This window comes from Panulirus ornatus, chromosome 45, assembly GCF_036320965.1.
Source record: "Panulirus ornatus isolate Po-2019 chromosome 45, ASM3632096v1, whole genome shotgun sequence".
NCBI lineage: Eukaryota > Metazoa > Arthropoda > Malacostraca > Decapoda > Palinuridae > Panulirus > Panulirus ornatus.
Genome location: NC_092268.1, coordinates 6,388,612 through 6,408,903, shown reverse-complemented (window position 1 = coordinate 6,408,903; position 20,292 = coordinate 6,388,612). Strand labels below are relative to the sequence as shown.

The 20,292-nt window shown below is 39.4% G+C and overlaps 1 protein-coding gene and 1 long non-coding RNA gene across 2 annotated transcripts in view; one reads left to right on the top strand and one right to left on the bottom strand.

Annotated features, from left to right (window-relative positions):
- Nucleotides 1–20,292, bottom strand: part of Pask (PAS kinase) — a 134,838-nt gene that overhangs the window by 6,912 nt on the left and 107,634 nt on the right. The window contains 7 exon segments of the mRNA XM_071688117.1: nt 9,253–9,365; nt 10,497–10,637; nt 12,440–12,602; nt 14,429–14,566; nt 17,179–17,312; nt 18,816–19,015; nt 19,832–19,972. Coding sequence (XP_071544218.1) covers nt 9,253–9,365; nt 10,497–10,637; nt 12,440–12,602; nt 14,429–14,566; nt 17,179–17,312; nt 18,816–19,015; nt 19,832–19,972 — 1,030 coding nt within the window.
- Nucleotides 1–20,292, top strand: part of LOC139762882 (uncharacterized) — a 67,736-nt gene that overhangs the window by 44,811 nt on the left and 2,633 nt on the right. The gene's annotated exons all lie outside the window — the stretch shown is intronic.

Sequence of the window (20,292 nt, the reverse complement as noted above, 5' to 3'; positions counted from 1 at the left end):
TCTGCAGTTTCTCACATGAATCAGCCACCAGCGCTGTATCATCAGCGAACAACAACTGACTCACTTCCCAAGCTCTCTCATCCCCAACAGACTTCATACTTGCCCCTCTTTCCAAAACTCTTGCATTCACCTCCCTAACAACCCCATCCATAAAGGGGAAGTAAATGTTTACAGTTGTGTTACTGGAGTGATAGTTTTCATACATGGTACTTTGACAAGAAAATAGTGAAATTGGAAAAAATGTAGCTTAGACATTGAAGCTTATTGATACAGTGGTTAAATTGATGAGAACTACTATTGACGTTTGTGTAAATAAATTATACATTTCCCTTTTCCATAGCCAGAGGTTGAACCATTATGTGACATTCATTTTTTCATTTCATTTCAAGCTAGAAGTTTCAGTTTTCTAAATTATTTCTTACATTTTTCATATGTATATATATGTATATGTGTGTGTGTGTATATGTGCGTATGTATGTGTATGTATGTATGTATATATATATATATATATATATATATATATATATATATATATATGTGTGTGTGTGTCGGAGGTGGAGGGAGCAAGGAGAAGAGGGAGACCAAATTGGAGGTGGAAAGATGGAGTGAAAAAGATTTTGTGTGATCGGGGCCTGAACATGCAGGAGGGTGAAAGGAGGGCAAGGAATAGAGTGAATTGGAGCGATGTGGTATACCGGGGTTGACGTGCTGTCAGTGGATTGAATCAAGGCATGTGAAGCGTCTGGGGTAAACCATGGAAAGCTGGGTAGGTATGTATATTTGCATGTGTGGACGTATGTATATACATGTGCAGGTGGGGGGGGGGGGGGGGGGGGGGGGGGGGTTGGGCCATTTCTTCCGTCTGTTTCCTTGCGCTACCTCGCAAACGCGGGAGACAGCGACAAAGTATTAAAAAAAAATATATGTAGTGTTAAGTAGATATATAAAATGAATTTGGTAAACAGAGAAGAGGTAGTAAAAGCTTTGCGGAAGATGAAAGCCGGGCAAGGCAGCAGGTTTGGATGGTATTGCAGATGGAATTTATTAAAAAAGGGGGTGACTGTATTGTTGACTGGTTGGTAAGGTTATTTAATGTATGTATGACTCATGGTGAGGTGCCTGAGGATTGGCGGAATGCTGCATAGTGCCATTGTACAAAGGCAAAGGGGATAAGAGTGAGTGCTCAAATTACAGAGGTATAAGTTTGTTGAGTATTCCTGGTAAATTATATGGGAGGGTATTGATTGAGAGGGTGAAGGCATGTACAGAGCATCAGATTGGGGAAGAGCAGTGTGGTTTCAGAAGTGGTAGAGGATGTGTGGATCAGGTGTTTGCTTTGAAGAATGTATGTGAGAAATACTTAGAAAAGCAAATGGATTTGTATGTAGCATTTATGGATCTGGAGAAGGCATATGATAGAGTTGATAGAGATGCTCTGTGGAAGGTATTAAGAATATATGGTGTGGGAGGCAAGTTGTTAGAAGCAGTGAAAAGTTTTTATCGAGGATGTAAGGCATGTGTACGTGTAGGAAGAGAGGAAAGTGATTGGTTCTCAGTGAAATGTAGGTTTGCGGCAGGGGTGTGTGATGTCTCCATGGTTGTTTAATTTGTTTATGGATGGGGTTGTTAAGGAGGTAAATGACAAGAGTCTGGAAAGAGGGGCAAGTATGAAGTCTGTTGGGATGAGAGAGCTTGGGAAGTGATCAATTGTTGTTTCGCTGATGATACAGCGCTGGTGGCTGATTCATGTGAGAAACTGCAGAAGCTGGTGACTGAGTTTGGTAAAGTGTGTGGAAGAAGAAAGTTAGAGTAAATGTGAATAAGAGCAAGGTTATTAGGTACAGTAGGGTGAGGGTAAAGTCAATTGTGGAGTAGTTTGAATGAAAAACGAGGAAGTGATGTTATAGATATCTGGAGTGGATCTTCAGCTCGTGGACCATGGAAGCGGAAGTGATCATAGGTGGGGCGGTTGCGAAAATTTTGGACCTTGAAAAATGTGGGGAAGTGAGAAACATTTTATCTGGAAAGCAAAAGGGGTAGTTTGAGGAATAGTGGATTGCAACAATGCTGTATGGTTGCGACGTGGGCTATGGATGAGAAATGTGCGCAGGAGGATGAATGTTTGGAATGAGATGTTTGAGGACATATGTGTGATTGAGTGGTTTGATCGATTTAAGCTAAAGTAGGTTAAATAGTAGATGTTTGAAATATAAAAGAGCTGTGGTTGAGAGAGCAGAAGAGGGTGTTTTGAAATGGTTTGGGACATGGAGAAATGTATGAGTAGAGATTGACCAAGAGGATATATGTGTTGCGGAGGTGGAGGGAACGAGGAGAAGAGGGAGACCAAATTGGAGGTGGAAAGATGGAGTGAAAAAGATTTTGTGTGATCGGGGCCTGAACATGCAGGAGGGTGAAAGGAGGGCAAGGAAATAGAGTGAATTGGAGTCATGTGGTATACAGGGGTTGACGTGCTGTCAGTGGATTGAAGCAAGGCATGTGAAGCGTCTGGGGTAAACCATGGAAAGCTGTGTAGGTATGTATATTTGCGTGTGTGGACGTTGTATGATACATGTGTATGGGGGGGGGGGTGGGCCATTTCTTCCGTCTGTTTCCTTGCGCTACCTCGCAAACGCGGGAGACAGCGACAAAGTATATAAAAAAAAAAAAAAAAAATAATAAATATATATATATATATATATATATATATATATATATATATATTATCCCTGGGGATAGGGGTGAAAGAATACTTCCCACGCATTCCTCGCGTGTCGTAGAAGGCGACTAGAGGGGACGGGAGCGGGGAGCCAGAAATCCTCCCCTCCTTGTATTTTTTAACTTTCTAAAATGGAAAACAAGATATATATATATTATATATATATATATATATATTATATATATATATATATATATATATATATATACGCTGAGATGTATAGGTATGTATATTTGCGTGTGTGGGTGTGTATGTATATACATTTGTATGTGGGTGGGTTGGGCCATTCTTTCATCTGTTTCCTTGCGCTAACTCACTAACGTGGGAGACAGCGACAAATATATATATTTCATACTTCTTGACTGCTGTTTCTTGCATTAGCAAGGCATTGCCAGGAACAAATAGAATAAAGACCACACTTGCTCATTCATTCTCTAGCTGTCATGAGTAATGCATCGAAACTAAAGCCCCCTATTCACATCCAGGCCCTACAGATGTTTCCATTATTAAACCTGGCCACTTCACATGCCCTGGCTCAGTCCACTGTCAGGATGTCAACCACTTTATACTACACTGTTCCAATTCACTCCTTCTCATGCAAGCCTTTCACCCATCTGCATGTTCAGGCCCCGATCACTCAAAATCTTTTTCACTCCATCTTTCCACCTCCAATTTGGTCTCCCACTTCTCGTTCCCCCCACCTCTGACACATATATCCTCTTGGTCAATCTTTCCTCACTCATTCTCTCCATGTGACCAAACCATTTCAACACACCCTCTTCTGCTCTCTGAACCTTACCCTTTCATTACTTGCTCAAGTTTGGAATAGTGTGTGAAAGGAGAAAGTGTTTTAGATATCTGGGAGTGGACTTTGCTGCAGATGGAACCATGGAAGCAGAATTGAGTCACACAGGGTCAAGGAGGGGGTGAAGGTTCTGAGAGTGATGAAGAATGTGTGGAAGGACAGAACGTTATCTTGGATAACAAAAATGGGTATGTTTGAAGGAAAAGTAGATCCAACAATACTATATGGTTGTGAGGATATATGTGTCAAAGGTGGAGGGAACAAGGAGAAGTGGGAGACCAAACTGGAAATGAAAGGATGGATTGAAAAAGATTTTGAGTGAATGGGGCCTGAACATACAGGAGGATGAGAGGCATGCAAGGAATAGATTGAATTGGAACAATGTGGTATTCTGAGATCAACGTGCTGTCAACGGATTGAACCAGGGCATGTGAAATGTCTGGGGTAAACCATGGAAAGTTGTGGGGCCTGGATGTGGAAAGGGAGCTGTGGTTTTGGTGCATTACACGACAGCTAGAGACTGAGTGTGAACGAATGTGACCTTTTTGTCTGTTTTCCTGGCACTACCTCGCTGTAGGGCGGGGTAGCACCAGGAATGGATGAAGGCAAGCAAGTATGAATACGTACTTGTATGTATATGTCTGTGCATGTGTAGGTATATGTCCTTGCATGTTTATATGTTGATATACACATATAGATATGTATGGGCATTTATGTATATATATGGGTATGTGAGTGGATGGGCTATTCCTCGTCAGTTTCCTGGTGCTACCTTGCTGATGCAGGAAATGACGATCAAGTATGATAAATGAATAAAAATTACTTAAAACCTATTGGCACAAGCCCTAACTGATTACATATACAAAGTAGAATACACCAGATTTTACCTTTAAGGATCTGGGTGTCCCTGCTCTTTCCCATCCTTTGGGCTGGGGGATCCTAGTTCTCCAAAATTTATTAATACAAAAGGTGCATGCTTATGTTCCCCACTCAATCGGGAAGCAAGTTAATGATACATGATGGAGTAAAGTCCCCATCCCAAGCCTTCTGAAGGCTGGTAAAAGTGCAGGAATTCCATGCTCCCTTGGGTTGAATTGCAACTCTGACGACAGTTTCCTATTCTCCACTCTCATACAAGGTAAATGTTCCCCACTCCCCTTAGCAATCCAGACTTTCATACTGGTAGAAGTGGTGAATTATTTTATTAAAATTAATATGGTTAGCATAAATATAATGCATTCCAAGTTATATTCAATGACTTAATATTAGAATTTATCCAATAAAAGCTCAAATAACAGATTTTGGTGAATTATGCAAAATAGAAGTGCTTTTGGAAATTACAAGACTATCTTTTTAAAACTTTGGTAGGAATTCTGGCTTATGAAAACAAATCTTGAAATACTCACTTCTAACCGTGAGCCCATGCACATGCCGTAACTCAAAGCACCTAGTACATACCTTTCTAGACTGGCACGCAGGCTCTGCTACAGATCTCCTACATTTGAGAAAATAAAGGGTTCATTTGCAGGTTTCTAGACAACTATGAAAATCTTTAATCACCAAATAAGTGGCAATAATGATGCAAACCTAAACTCAAATTAATGAAGTTAAAATATCAAAATTAATCGAACAAGACTTAACCTGTCTGTAAAGTCATAACTGAATTGAAATACTTCATTATAAATTTTATCAATTTCTTGGACAATTTTTACCTGCATTGCTTCATAAATAGGCAAACAAATTTAATTGGTGATTAAGCATCCCGATTGTAAAAGCCACTAACGTTTTACTTTCTAAATCTTACTGTGGCAAAATGGGAGTCTTTTGGGCTTCAAGATAGGTGATGTAGTGTATATGGAGATACTTGATCACCATTTCCCGCATCAGCGAGGTAGTGCCAGGAAACAGATGAAGAATGGCCCATAAATGCACATATACACATATACATACAAATACATATGCATACACATATACATATATACAAATGTACATATTCATAGTTGCTGGCCTTCATCTATTCCCGGCACCACCCTGCCAAATGTATATGGAGATGGGGGAAACTGATTTATTAAAGATTTCCTTGAAATCTTTGTAAATGTAAGATTTAGAGAGTTCAGCTGAGCTTCTTTTCTTTTTTTATATATCATTTGTGGCATCAAAAATACTAAGGGATAGAATTCTAAGTCTAGTCTAATGATAAATGAGATAATCAGAAAAAAAATGGGTGTTTGCCTAAAGACTATAAAAGGGGGTACTAATTCACTGTAAAACTGCATATTGAACCACTACTGTAATTGGGTACTATTGGTCACGTGATGTAAAGGTGTATTTCTTTAACAAGAGCACATGCAAGTAACACCTCGTCACAAAAGGTCTCCATTATTTACAGTGTAACAAACCAGATGGGTGTGTGGCTGAATAAGATATGGTTGTCAGGCATAGCATTTAATGAATAGGATATTAACTCTCTCAGGGTCTACATGAAGACTTGAGCATGACAATAAATTCACCCTCGAGGGTTTTTCAAACACTGTTTGGCATGTGAAGTATTGTATGCAAGTTTCATGTTAGCTTTACGGAGTATTGCTGGCTTTCATACATCATTCGCGTCACTGGTGTCTGGTCCTCTGTACGTACGCCTGGTACTTCTCTCCAACTTAATCTCAGTCCACCCAGAAAACTGGTTCCTTATGAATGTAATAACCCATTTGTTTTATACGGAAAGAGAGTTGCATTTGTGAGGCCCCATCGCTTAAGCATTCTCTATCGTGGAGTTTCTTAAATTTCTGTATACTGCCTCCATAAATGTAGCTTAAAAGTGTGTTTGTGCAGTTGTTTTTAATGCGGTTATAGCACAGTTACCTCAGTGTTACTTTGTGGAAACTGTTTACACACCAGTGACTATAAGAACAATGGCTGATAACCCTAGAGCATCTTAACTGCGAGCACAGACCTTCAAAAGTGTATGCATTCAGCTCTTCATGCTGTGAAGGCCATAAATTTTCATTACAAGAAGCAGTGAAAAGAGGCTGAGCAAACCTGTTTCCCAATGATTTATCCCCGTACCTTTACTTACTCTGAGATTCAAATGAAATCATGAGAGTACAACTGAATGGTTGTGTTTTCTGTAAATTACGTAATGCTCATAAAGTTTTATATCAGCAACATAGTTCCATATAGAAATATCAATTTTTTCTTAAATATTTGTTTAAAACAAAATTTAGATAAATTCTCCTTGATCATTTTTGGTGAAAATATGGCACATTTAATCGCAATAAGAACAAATTTGATCAAAAAAGACATTAACACGTGGCGCTATGTGAAGTGCTACAAAACCCAGCCCAAAATGGATGGGAGAGTTGCCCAGCCTGATACCCTGAGAGTATTAATATATCATTCTTCAAGAGTGTATATTAAATGATGTTTTTGGGGTAATTTTAAATGATACAGTAGAATGCACTACCCTAAAAAGTTTTTGATTTATTCTGTACAATGCATTATACCTTATGTTAGCTATGAGCAGTATATATACATAAATTCTTTCTTTCTTTCATACTATTCGCCATTTCCCGCGTTAGCAAGGTAGCGTTAAGAACAGAGGATATAATTATCCCTGGGGATAGGGGAGAAAGAATACTTCCCACGTATTCCCTGTGTGTCATAGAAGGCAACTAAAATGGAAGGGAGCGGGGGGCCGGAAATCCTCCCCTCTTGGTTTTTTTAGTTTTCCAAAAGAAGGGACAGAGAAGGGGCCAGGTGAGGATATTCCCTCAAAGGTCCAGTCCTCTGTTCTTAACGCAACCTCGCTAATGCGGGAGATGGCGAATAGTATGAAAGAAAAGAAAGAAATATATATAATGTGCAGTATATTCATACAAAACACCATCAGATGTGATGCACACATGACACATTCTTCCCATTACAAAAACATAAACACACAAAAGCAATACACACAAACTAAATGCCCGCAGAACACTAACTGGCACCAAACTGGGACGAGAAAAAGAATCCTTTTGTGTCGTCTACTTACAATTCATGTGGTCCATCCTAAACTACGCCACATTTGCTTGCAAGTAAACAAAACAATGAACCATACAAGACTGAGCACTGAGAACGATCACTGGCTCCTTAGGTACCTAAAACATTTAACACTAACCCAATGCAACAGATATTTTTGATACAATCCCATCTCAACATGCTTGGCACTCAGTTCTATGCAACAGTACTAGACGTCTCCCACTCAAACCACTCCATAACTAATCACCAACCATAAGTAGAAATAAAAAGCTTACCCCTGCCTCACATCTCAGTTATGTCTACTCACAGATCCCTCAACTCCATCAAATGTAGCGCTCACAAAACAGAGCTTCAATTACCCAAATAGACTCGTCAAAAGCAACTCTCACCAAACACGTCAGACTTTCCATTTACTCTCAGGACATCAGCCATTCCTAAAAACACTACAAACGCCATCTTACCATATCTGACGACCCTTCATGCATACAATGCAACTACAATAAAGAAGACTCTTATGGACCCCACCAGTGGACATGGTTGGCTTTCTGAATGCTGAAGGAGCCTCAGAAAAATAGAAGGGGCTCCTGGGGAGTTAGTAGTTGTAGTAGTAGTAGTATATTATCAATCTATATATCTATTTGTGTATGTGAGTGTGTCAGTAGTATGGGTTGGGGGGGCCGAAGAGGAAGACCAAACTTGAGATGGAAGGATGGAGTGGAAAAATATATAAGAATAATGTCGTATAAAGGGAGCAATGTACTGTCAGTGGACTGAATCATGGCCTGTGAAACTCATGGAAAGATCTGTTGGGCCTGGATATGCATAGGGGGCACATGGCTGCTAAAGAGCAGTTGTGAGCAAATGCTGCCTTTTTTTTGTCTGTCCCTGGCACTACCTGGCTAATGTGGGAGATGGCAGACAAGCACGCAAAGCATGCATGAAAATATATACATATATACAGACAGATCGATATATACTACTACTACGTTTTTCGTTCGTATATACACTATTTCCCAAGTGAGCAATGTAGCATCCAGAAGGGTTCTGGTGTTACCAGGACCTCTTTCCAGAAGTTCTTTCAGCTCTAAGGCTGCATTACTTCTAGTAGCAGGGAAATGGTGGATTCCTTTGTGATGAAAAGTTCTGTGATAGGACTGTAGTCCCAAAAGTGACTTTTCAGATGCAGTGTAACCTCGTGCAGGTGTACTGGCCCTGCTATACAATGGCGGTCACAGGAAGAGGAGTGCCAACCAAGTACGTACGGAAAGAAGGGAGCTTCCAATCCCCAGCTATGGAATGCACCCAGCATCCATCACCCCAAACCAACAGAGCCCAATTCTACCTAATCTCATGTGCAAAGCAGCCTCAAGGTGTCCCTGACCACTGTGCCACAGGCCATGGGTCAAGCGCAAAAATATAAATTTACACAATCACACATTTTTTACACCACTGGGGGGACGATGCCCTGGCACTCACTCCACAGCCACTAATGCAAGCCAATGACGTTAACCATAACCATGGAACGCCCAGTAAATCCGTTATAGGAAAGTGATTATATGCTCTGAACCACAGACTAATTCTACCCACTTTTGCATTCTGTATCAGTCTGTTAAAGATATGAAAATATGAAATTTCCATTAATATGGTACTAACCTATGTCAAACTGCAATTATAAAAAAGAACGGAAAACAGCAGGTAATAAGAATGTTTTTACCTGAGGTAGATGTTGGTGTGGATTCTAGCTGGGTTGAAGAATCGCTGCTACTAGTAGAGTCTGAAGATGGAGAACAGCACGAAAACGAGGACGAATCAACTGTTATTGTACTTCTGTGGAAAAAACAAACGTTCCGTATGATCAAAGACACCAGGTGTTCATTAAATCTTTAGTGCTAGCTTAAGTCGAAAGCAAAACTCTAGTGATTTTTTAAAACAAAATTCATGATAAAGTTTTGCACAGTGCAGTGATCTGAAAGATTAAAATAAAAAATGTTTTGAAAATGAAAAGTTTTTCTCTTCAGGATAACAGGACTGTAGTATGTCTAACTGTTCTCCTGTACAGAGAGAAGACTTAGCCTGTAAGCTACACACTTTCCATGTTCTTAGATTAGTGTTTAGGGGCAACATCCATGATTTTCATTCATATCAGTAATGCAGATGTGTATTTCAGCATCAGGCCCATACACTGGCTATGGGCCCAAAATATATTGTATGTAAATGTTTCAAATGATATAATTTGTCACTGGTTTCCTCTTTTTGTGTCTGAGTTTTATCATTTGATTAATAAGCATCTCTCTCAGTCACCTCCATATTCTTGGGCCTCTGAGAAACAATATATGAAGGATAGTTTTGCCAAGTCTTAGGCTGACAGTTACTTAGGAATGCCATTACTTGTGTATATGCGGTACTACTTGCACTAGAACTATTGGCCTCTTTTGCATACATCGAGACTGGAAGTACACTGCAGAGAGTGAAAAAATATTGGAAAACAAGCACTAGATGCAGAAGCAGACCATAACTGATGCACTGGCAGATTTAAAGTCAATCCTGCCACCTGTGTCATCTACATACGTGCATGTGCCAGCAAATGTGATCTTAAAAAAAGGGGGGGTGTAACTGTCCCTTCCCACACACACATTTGTTTAAAAAATCTAAAATATTGTTTAAATTATCATAAGGATAAATTTACTCTTGGTATCATGAATTTACTGGAAGTGATTAACAATTTCTGTAATTCTGAATGCACGTAATGCAGGCATCTACATGTCCCAGTCCTCACAGAAAAGGTCACGAAGGAGACATAATCTTTATTCAAGATGCAAAAATTTTCATAAAACAAGGGTTCTGTGGCAACTGAAATTCTGTGATAAAGTAATGCTTAGTCTATCTTTCAATTTGTGGCACAGTACATAACACATAGAAAGAAATGACTGCATACTACTACTCATTTGGCATATTCACCTCACGGAGGACATTGATTGTGATGTGGAAGTCCTTGAAGATTCAAATGATGCGGACTGATCATAGAACAACTCCTCTTCCCCAGAATTCTCCAGTGTTATGCAGGAAGAACTTAAGGACGTGGCCGATCGTTGCATCCGCCTTTGATGAAGAATAAAAAAGGAATCACTACATTAAATCCTTCCTTGTATTTGACAGAGACATTTAAGGACAGGGATAGGTGGACACTCATCTGCTGTAGCCATCCCCTTGATGGGAGTTCCTGGAGGGAACAGGCATCAAGATATATAGATAAATAAAATCCCCCCCCCAGCATCACCTAAACAAAGAAGTGAAGTTCTTCCTGTGTAGATGTTGTGTATGTCATGTGTCAAAGACCCAACATTAACATTTACAACAGTTGCTGAAGAATTCACGTCATTGATCTGGCCATTGAGAGTAGCAGGTGCTACTTGTTTGCATTAAGTAATCATTATATCCAAGAATGAGGAAGAATCACAAAAATTATTAAAGATCGTAGCAAGAATGAAAGGGCAGGTGATTAATGGTAGTAACATAAGAGCAATGCTTTTTTCTTAACAACGATGAAGATTTGAACATGCAGTCGACCATTAGTGCTAGTATGTGGAGCAACTTTTCCCACATTTGATTTCATAAGAAACGATTGGATTTTCTTTCTCTTTTCTGTTATAGGCTCCAGTTTGGAACAAAATTTGTCTTTAAGAACATGCCTTAAATAGAAAAGCAGCTAAAAGGATGAAAAAAGTATTGGTAATCACTCATGGTTATCACTTGAAGGTGGAGTCCGTAAACACCTCTATGTGTGCATGCAGAAAGGATACTACCAGGGAATTTATAAAAGAAAGTGAGAATGGGAAAAGTTCCAGGACTGAACTCTGAAACATAATAGGTTTATTATATTATAACATACGTAATCGCTGTTTCCCATGTCAGAGAGGTAGCAGCAGGGAACAGACGAAGAATGGCCCATCCACTCATAAACATACATAAATACCCATACACACATATATACATATCAATATATACAGACATATACATATATACACAGTTTGGAAAGGATCACAATTTGGGCGTGAGCAAGTATATTCCTATGAGTCCACAGGGAAAATGAAACACGATAAGTTCCCAAGTGCATTTTCGTGTAATAATCACATCATTAGGGGAGACACAAGAAAGAAATATAAATCAGTTGATATACAATGGAAGAAATGTAGCTAGGACGCCATTTGGTAAACGAGTGATTTTTCCCGTGGACTCATAGGAATACATACACATGTACATATTCATACTTGCCTGTCTTAATCCATTCCTGGCACTACCCCTCCCCACAGGGAACAGCATCACTACCCCCTGCTTCAGCAAGGTAGTGCCAGGAAAATAGACACAACAAAGGCCACATTGGTTCACATTCAGTCTCTAGCTGTTATGTGTCGTGCACTGAAACCACTGACCTCTCCAAGGTTTACCTCAGACATTTCATGTACCCTGGTTCAGTCCACTGACAGCACGTCAACCCCAGTTTATCAAATCGTACAATCTAAGCTGAAGAAGCTGGGGGGGAAGCCATGGCAAGATTTATGGTTTCAGTGCATTACACATGACAGCCATAGAATGGCTGTGGGCGACTGCAGCCCTTCTTTGTTTGTGCCTATCACTTCCTTACCAATGTGGGAAATAGTGACCAAGTATGAAAAAAGATTATACTTAACCATAGTGATACATTTATTTATTCCCAGGGTAGGAGAGAAAATTTTTTACCCTGTATTCCATGAGTAATGGGGTGAAAATGAGTAAAGGGGTGAAAATGGAGAGCTAGAACCCTGCTTTCTTGTTTTTCAATTTATCAAAGATGAAATGGAAGAAAGAGCCTATTGTATCAACAATGATGTACTGACAAAATGACATTATCACTGGGTACTTACACATTATCATTATCGTTCTTGCTACCCTGTGGTGTTAAGGACAGACACCGTCTAGTTGAATGCGAAGTGTTCTCATATTCAAAACTATGAGATACAGTGGATATGGAGGTATCACTTTCACTGTAGTCTGAGATGTATTTCTTGGGATGGCGTTCATCATATGCTGTTGGGTTATCAAACAATTAAATAAATGCTTATACAGGTACTAGTCAGACTAAAACAACACTCATATTATTTCTGTGACTGAAGTCCATTCATATATTACTCGACTTGCAAAACATCCTCTGTATTTATCCCCATTCACTACCTCTTTCTATTCCTATCTTGTTACGACACTAAAACATTCTCTTGGCTTCTTCACTATGATCTACGTACATAGTACCAGTTATTTATGTAACCCTGCAGTCACCTGTAATGGAGCCTCTGCAGAGGTATGGTAAGGTGGTCTCCTTTAGGGTAGAAAGGTCTTCAATTACATTGGAATCCCCTCCATCCTTAGACAATGATACATCCTTCCAAAGGCAAATAATGAATTCATTAGTCATATATAACCCCTGATTGAGTAAGTAGGGCACGAAGTACGACTGAGTAAGTATAACTAGGGAAGCGGAGGAGGAACGGAAGGCATTTAGGGAAGCATTGCTTGCATGTGTGGGTGAAGTGTGTGGCATTTGGAAAAGGGTAATGAGTGGTGGGATTAGGAGGTTGCTGGTGAGAGGGAGAAGAAAGGTGTGTGAACAACACCTGCTGGGAAAAAATGAGTAACCAGGAGGAGGTCAAAGGCGGAAGGTGTAAGGGATGAAAAAGAAGGCAGATGAGGAAGTTGTAATAGGCAGGAAAGAGATGGGGGTAGTATTTTGAAGGGGTGCTGAATTTGTATTGTAGGGTGGCAAATGTGTAGTGTGGGGGGAGAGTCTTGGCAAACATTTGGTGAGAAGAGTGGAAGTCGTGAAAGCTTTGTCTTGAGTAAGGTGAAGTGTGGCAAAATGGCTGGAGTGGATGGAACTACACTTGAATTTTATAAGAAAGAGGATGACTGTTGTTCACTGGGTAGTTAGAATTTTTAGTGTATGCATGGCTCAAGGTGAGGTGCCTGATGACTGTGGAATGCCTGTATACTGCCATTATACATAAGCAAGGTGACAAAAGTTAATGCTCAAATTACAAAGGTAAAGCTAATTGAGTATACTATTTATGTTGAAAGGTAGAGTGGTGACTGCTTGGATCATGGCATGAACAGAGCATCAGATTGGATAGGAGCAATGTGCCTTTAAAGCTGGTGACTTTGTGTGAAATATATTTAGAGAAAGAATGGGACTTTTATGCATTAGAAGAAAGGGAGGAAGGTGAATGGTTCCATAAGTTGAGTCTATGTCAAATGTGTTGTCTTCATGGCTGTTTAAGCTGTTTGTAGGTGGGATTGGTCAGAGAGTGGTAGGTCAACAGTATGCTGGGGATGGGGGGACGTGAGATGAGTCAGTTTCTGTTCGCGGATAACACAGCTTGAGTGATAAACTGCCAAAGCTTGTCTCTGTGCATGGAAGTGTGTGTGTGTGTAGTCATATGCATGGCATCACCATATTCTTTGTCCTATGATCCTACCCAGTGGATGTGGACAGATCTATGAATGCAGCAGGAGCTCAACTGAAGGAGATCCTGAGGCAGGAAGGATAAGGTAAAGGTTAATGATTATATGGTTGTTTGAAGTAGTCCAGTTCTGATGCCTGTTGGGTGTTGTGTACTTTATCTCCTGCGACCGGGTGTTGTGTACTTTATCTCCTGCGACCCTTCCTAAAAAAATAATATATATCAATTACTCCACCAACAGTTTCATAGGGTGAATCAAGTCATACATTCTCTTATATCACTTAAACACACACATCCTCAGCCCATTCTCAATTTGTCAACATGAATTTCCATGTATGCTTATTTTTCTCCCACTTTGCACTCTGAATAATTCTATCTTAAAACCACATTACAACTACTCACAACATCTGACAATCTCATGGAATACGTATTCCTCTATGTTACACTCCAGCTGTGTCCAAGGATGAACCTCCACTTCTTCCAGGGTCATGCGAGCTTTGACATCCTTCTGAAGCATACCCGTTAGGAGGGAGCACAAGTCTGTTAGGATATGAATGATCAGTATTCAAGGCATGAGCCTGAAAAATCTTACAAATACAACATTCTCCTTAAGAGTTAACCTGACTTTCTATTGAAAATGAAAAATCTAAGCTTTTGAAAACTGAAAAGTTTTCTTTGCGAACATGGGAGAGATTCCTTAAGATATCCTTAGGAGAAGCAGGTTTAAATTCTTCCAACCCTCGGTATTTCCAGCTAGTTCATCTCATGCCAGCCTTTGGCCAATCAGAGATTGCCACAGACATCATCTCATCAAACCATCCAGCATGCTGCAAGCAGCTCAGAATTCGCAAATCAGGGGCTTCAACCTCAAGCCAGTCACAAGTGAAGCAGACAGAGTTTTTTAAAAAGTTAAAAGGGAAGGTAGGGCAGAGTAAAAAAAAAAAAGGGGGGGGGGGAATAAAAGCTCACAGAATGCCAAGTGAGAGGAAAAGGTTTTCCAGTTTTCAAAACCTACATTTCTACTCTCCGCATTAGTGTGATCCATAAGGATGACAGCATACCTAAGCAAAGGAGGAGAGGTTAGAGTAAAACTTTCGGACATAACCTAACCTAACCTAAAAGCAGAAATGAATTTTAGCAGTGATTCAGAGGCACGCTGGAGTCTGTCTCTCCTGAAAAAAATCCCTGGAGCCAGCAATCTATCAGCTCCTAGCCCATGACTGGTGCAAGGACAGCTATAATGATTTGCCGGGCAGTTACTATGGGTACCTTGTCTTGGAAAAAAGAGTGTTTCTGTGTCACTGTGAACAGGACATCCTCAACCATAGTATCTGCCCTGGAATCATACGAGGATGATACAGTACCTGGACAGTCAAGTAACTATATCATATCAGTGAGAATCAACCAGCAGCCTACATTATGATGGCTGAGAGGGAAGTAGATGTCAGTGCCTCGTTAGACATAGACCTCGGTAAGAACAACATGTGATGTCTCATCAGCATAAATCACTTGGTTAATTCTACTGACAGTGCAACCCGAGATCCTTTGTCTGGCATTCATGCATTTAGTGGTTTGAATTATGTGGCCTCTTTTATGAAGAATAAGAAAGATGACTCCACTGAAATTTTTGATGAAGGATGAGGAAAACTGGATACTTTTTAAGGCACTGAAATCATCATATTCAGTTTCCAGTTATGATGTGCCCATATGTGATAAGTCTGCTTCCCCTCCATATGGGAAATTAAAGCTGAAAAGTGTAAATAACGCTTAAATAATTTCTTGCAAAAATACACACTCAACGCACTTGAGGATTCACTGGCCTTAATGGAAGGTGTCAGCCCTTGTTCCTTACTACCAAGAGCAAAAGTTCACAGAAACAAGATCAAAAGAACAAATTATGTTGCAGCAATGGGGAAAAGAGCTTCAATGCAGAGGCCCTGCACATCTGAACCAAAGGGAAACAGGTTAAATTGTAGTCATGATAGACTGGTACACTGGTGACGAGTTAACCACAACCATCTTCCAAGCACTTGACATAGCGAAATACTCTGGATTGGATGAGGATGAAGAGTTTTTCTCAGGTAAGTCAGCGTATGGATCCAGTGTGGAAGATAAGGACGATGGCTTCCCTAGAACATGCCTGAACATGAAGGGTTGATGGTATACTGTACACCAATCTCTAATGAATAGCTAATATAGTTTAACAACTAAAGAAAATGGATGGAAAAGAACCATCTGGCAGCAGAAATCTCTACAGTATGAAATTCCGGAGAATTCTGTGCTGTTAGTGACTGGGAAAGGGTAGGTTGATAGTATTCATCACTAGAATGATTTGTGAATAACCAAAGTTGTCCATGATAAGAAATCTGCTTATACCATGGTTATGTGCTTAGCAAAGTGTGGAAAAAGCTGATTGGTAACTGGAAGGTCCTAACCCAGATTTTCTCTAAAGAATCTCTCTCATGCTCATTGGACGGACAGTATACAAGAAAAATAAATCAGTTACACATTATTTTACGTATTAACACCAAGATTTATATGTTTCACCTTTCAACATTTTTCTGCAATTTTTCCTAATTTCTAGTATCCTTACAAAACCATGGGTAACTAATTATGAGAGTCTATGAATTCATCCATAAATGAATAATGATTCAGCCTTAATGAGACCAGTGATGATCGGCCATGGGAACATTAACGTAAAGCTACAGTGGTATGGATTTAATGATGCAACTGAAACAGTTGCTATCAACATGGTGACCTTATAAGCCCCTCCCAGTTGGCATGTCTCATTTTGGTCTATGGATGAAACTATGAATTGTTAGGGCTTTTCAAGTATAAGTTGACCATTTCCATGCTGCTGTAGAAGGGAAAAAAGTCTCCCGTATGTAGTGGAAATAAGAATACAAAACATTGAAAATGGGAATCTTTCTCTTCCTTGTAACATAACAGTTAACAAAGCAGTTCTCTGATCACAAAAATGCAGGACTTGGTTGAATACACCTCCAAACTTATATTTAGTGAAATGAATAAAAGAAGGTTTAATGGCATTGTTGATATACTGACATTTCTGGTTATCTTCTAACAGGGAAACACGATCAAAATTATATTCATGAATATGTAAAATACTTCAGTACATGAATTTGATGGCTCACCATAAGAATGCACCAAAGGGAAGGTCAGGTCGCCTTTGATAGTTTCATCAACATCATAAAACGGGTTTTCTCCATACGTAAGAGTGTAGAGGGTAACTCCCAGAGACCAGATTTCTAACTCATACCCACTATACCTGAAAGAATTTTTTTATATTTTTAGGCTGAAATACTCTACTCACAAGGTAAGAATTCTTTCACAACAAATGACACAGACTGATGGGCCAAAAGCAAGGTACATTCAAGGAATTACGGTATTTACTCCCATATAAACACACCTTCTTACTCTATAAAGCCAAAGACTAAACTTACTTTTCCTAACACAGTATCAATATTTTGACTCTGGTGCTGTACACACATTTTTATGTTTATGCTAATTGTGCTCCCTTTTTAAGGTTAAATTATTTAAAAAGCCTTTATTTTTATTCAGAAAATTTATCACTTATAGAATCATTCATCAGAATCTTTGTAGTTTATATGCAGAGTACTACCATGGAATGTGTTACCAGAGCACAAAGATGAGAAATAATGCTTTCATGAAGGCAAGGAAAGCTGAAATGGGCATAAATTAATCCTTCACGTCATAAAAGAGAAAACTAAGGTAAACATATTTCAGGCATTAGACAGTGAAAAAAGTAAGGAACGCTGATAATTATGAGATGGTGATAATTTCGAGAGATGAAGCAAACTTAACAAAATCACCATGATCATCTGCTGGAGACAGAGATCGAGTAACAAAGGATAACATCAGTGGAAGGAGCAAGATACTGACAGATATGTATATACAAATTATGCACTGATATGCGTGCAGATGCCTGAAAACCAATTAACACAGGAATTTATTCTTTATGCCTTGAAACGACAAAATTAGGAATCATACTAATCATACAAGTAATTACAAGGGCATCTACAGACAAATATGAAGATATCTGCACGTGGCTGTTAATTATGCAACGCCCTTCTTTGCCTCATTCTTGAAATAAATGGATTGTAAACATAAAAATGTGATGACAATGATAATTCTACACTTCTACCATCAGACCCTTGAGTTTACCTTGCTCACCACCCTGACTCTGAACAGATTCAACTGCCATGGTGACATCACACACCCTTGACCAAAACACACTTTCACAAGGAGAAACTCTCTCATTTCTTTTCCTGCCTTGTTTTCTAGATAAAAACTGGCTCATTTGGCAGCTTACTTCCCACACCATACGTTCATAGCATCCAAAAATGCCATTAGCAAATCCATATGCCGCACACAAATCCCTCTCCTTCTTAATGAGTCACAGTGCTCCTCCCCAATTAGTTACACTGTGCATGCCACCAGCCTCTTGATAACCACCCTCCCATGCACCTTACTAGGTATACTGTACAAAGTAATGCCTCTGTAATTCAAGCATGCACTTTTGTCATTCTCGAAACGAACTGCAAGTTCCTCTAATGCAGTCTTAAAAACTATGGTGTGGTATGAATGTGGATTTTTTCTTTTTTGTTTTCAAGAATAGGTTTTCTGTGATATGTCATACCCTCTGCTTAATTAATCCTGTACGTCTAACTGTACTCGAAAAAAAACTGTTATTGTAAGCTGCATTGAAGAATGTAAGTCTTTATTAATAAAACTTCTCAAAACAACTTACTTGTTTCCCTTAAGCACCTCTGGACTGCAGTACTCCACTGTACCAGCAAACTGAGAAAACATTTTGCCGGGTTTGGTGAAAGCTGAAGAACCAAAGTCGATGAGTTTGACGTGAAACTTGTTATTTAGTATAACGTTCTCATCTTTCACATCACGGTGGATGATGCTGAGTGCATGAAGGTATTTCAAAGCAGAGACAATCTGTTCGGGGATAAGAAAGAAGTGGGCCATGATCTTAAAAGGAACATGTTACTTTCATGAGTGATAGGAACAAAAATCGTCAATCAATGCACCCTCATTATATTAACATCCCACTCTCTGTACCTGAATACCTCTCCTCACATAATCATAAATTCTCAATTAAACCTTTTCCCAAGGGTGGTATTGCAACCAGCTTCAGGGAAAAAATCTGCCAGCAACCATATGCATATCCAGGGGTCATTAATTTTTCAAAGCACTGATAGACATCTATTATGATTCAAACTGTATGGTCTGTTGTTTCGTAATTAATCAAAGTTAATTAGAGTTTGCTGATTTTTACTTATAACATGAAATTTTCCAAAAACTGCTGAAAATCAGTACACACATATGAGCAATCACAATGATGGGGACAAATCCTATGAAAACTGCCTTTTATGCAATAAAAACATGATCCTACGAACCATTTTCTGCACTTGACAGCAGCAACAGTTTGGCTCTCTGTCGCTGACAAGATTAGGAACAGAATTTCTAATGAGAACTGTCTGCTATGTTGCCTAGAGCAAATGGAAATCAATACCGTGAGAAAAGGAGTCACCCAGTGGATGGTGAAAGAAGTCAGGGTATGGGGAGGTGGATTCAAGTCAACTTGGACTGTTACAAATAATTGCAAAATGTTAAGCTAACTGGGGAGGGTAACGGTGTATTAGAAACTGTCTATGACATCCTGCCTAATGTTGTCTAAACTACTTGTTGCTTTGATGGGCTAGAGGCATCGTTTCTATAAGTTTCACTGTCAAATAAAGAAATGGCACTAACCTGACGAAAAATGTGAGCTGCAAGAGGTTCATCCAGATGAGGGTTGCGGTCAATGAATTCGAACAGGTCCATCCCTGCACCCCATTTCTCCATCACGAGTTGAAAATAATCATCGTTTTCAAACATATCATACACGGAAACCTGTGGCAAGATTTACTATGTTATTCCCATTTTGCATTACCTCCAAATCTTTCGTTTCATACCTTTGTTTTTCAAATATCTAATATCATAAGGATATCAAGAAATTCATAAATAATTAAGGATCACAATGCAATATTAGTTTCCACAGTGAGGAGCTGGAAGTAATGGATGGTTTTAGATAAAGTTAGTCAGGATGGTTATGGAAAAGGTTTAACTGATGGTAGAGTTACATATGGTAGAAAAATTAGAGGCGCACTGAAAACTCTGGTGGATGGAAGAAATTCAGCCACAGTGTCTGCCAGAAGTTTGCACTAAGCACT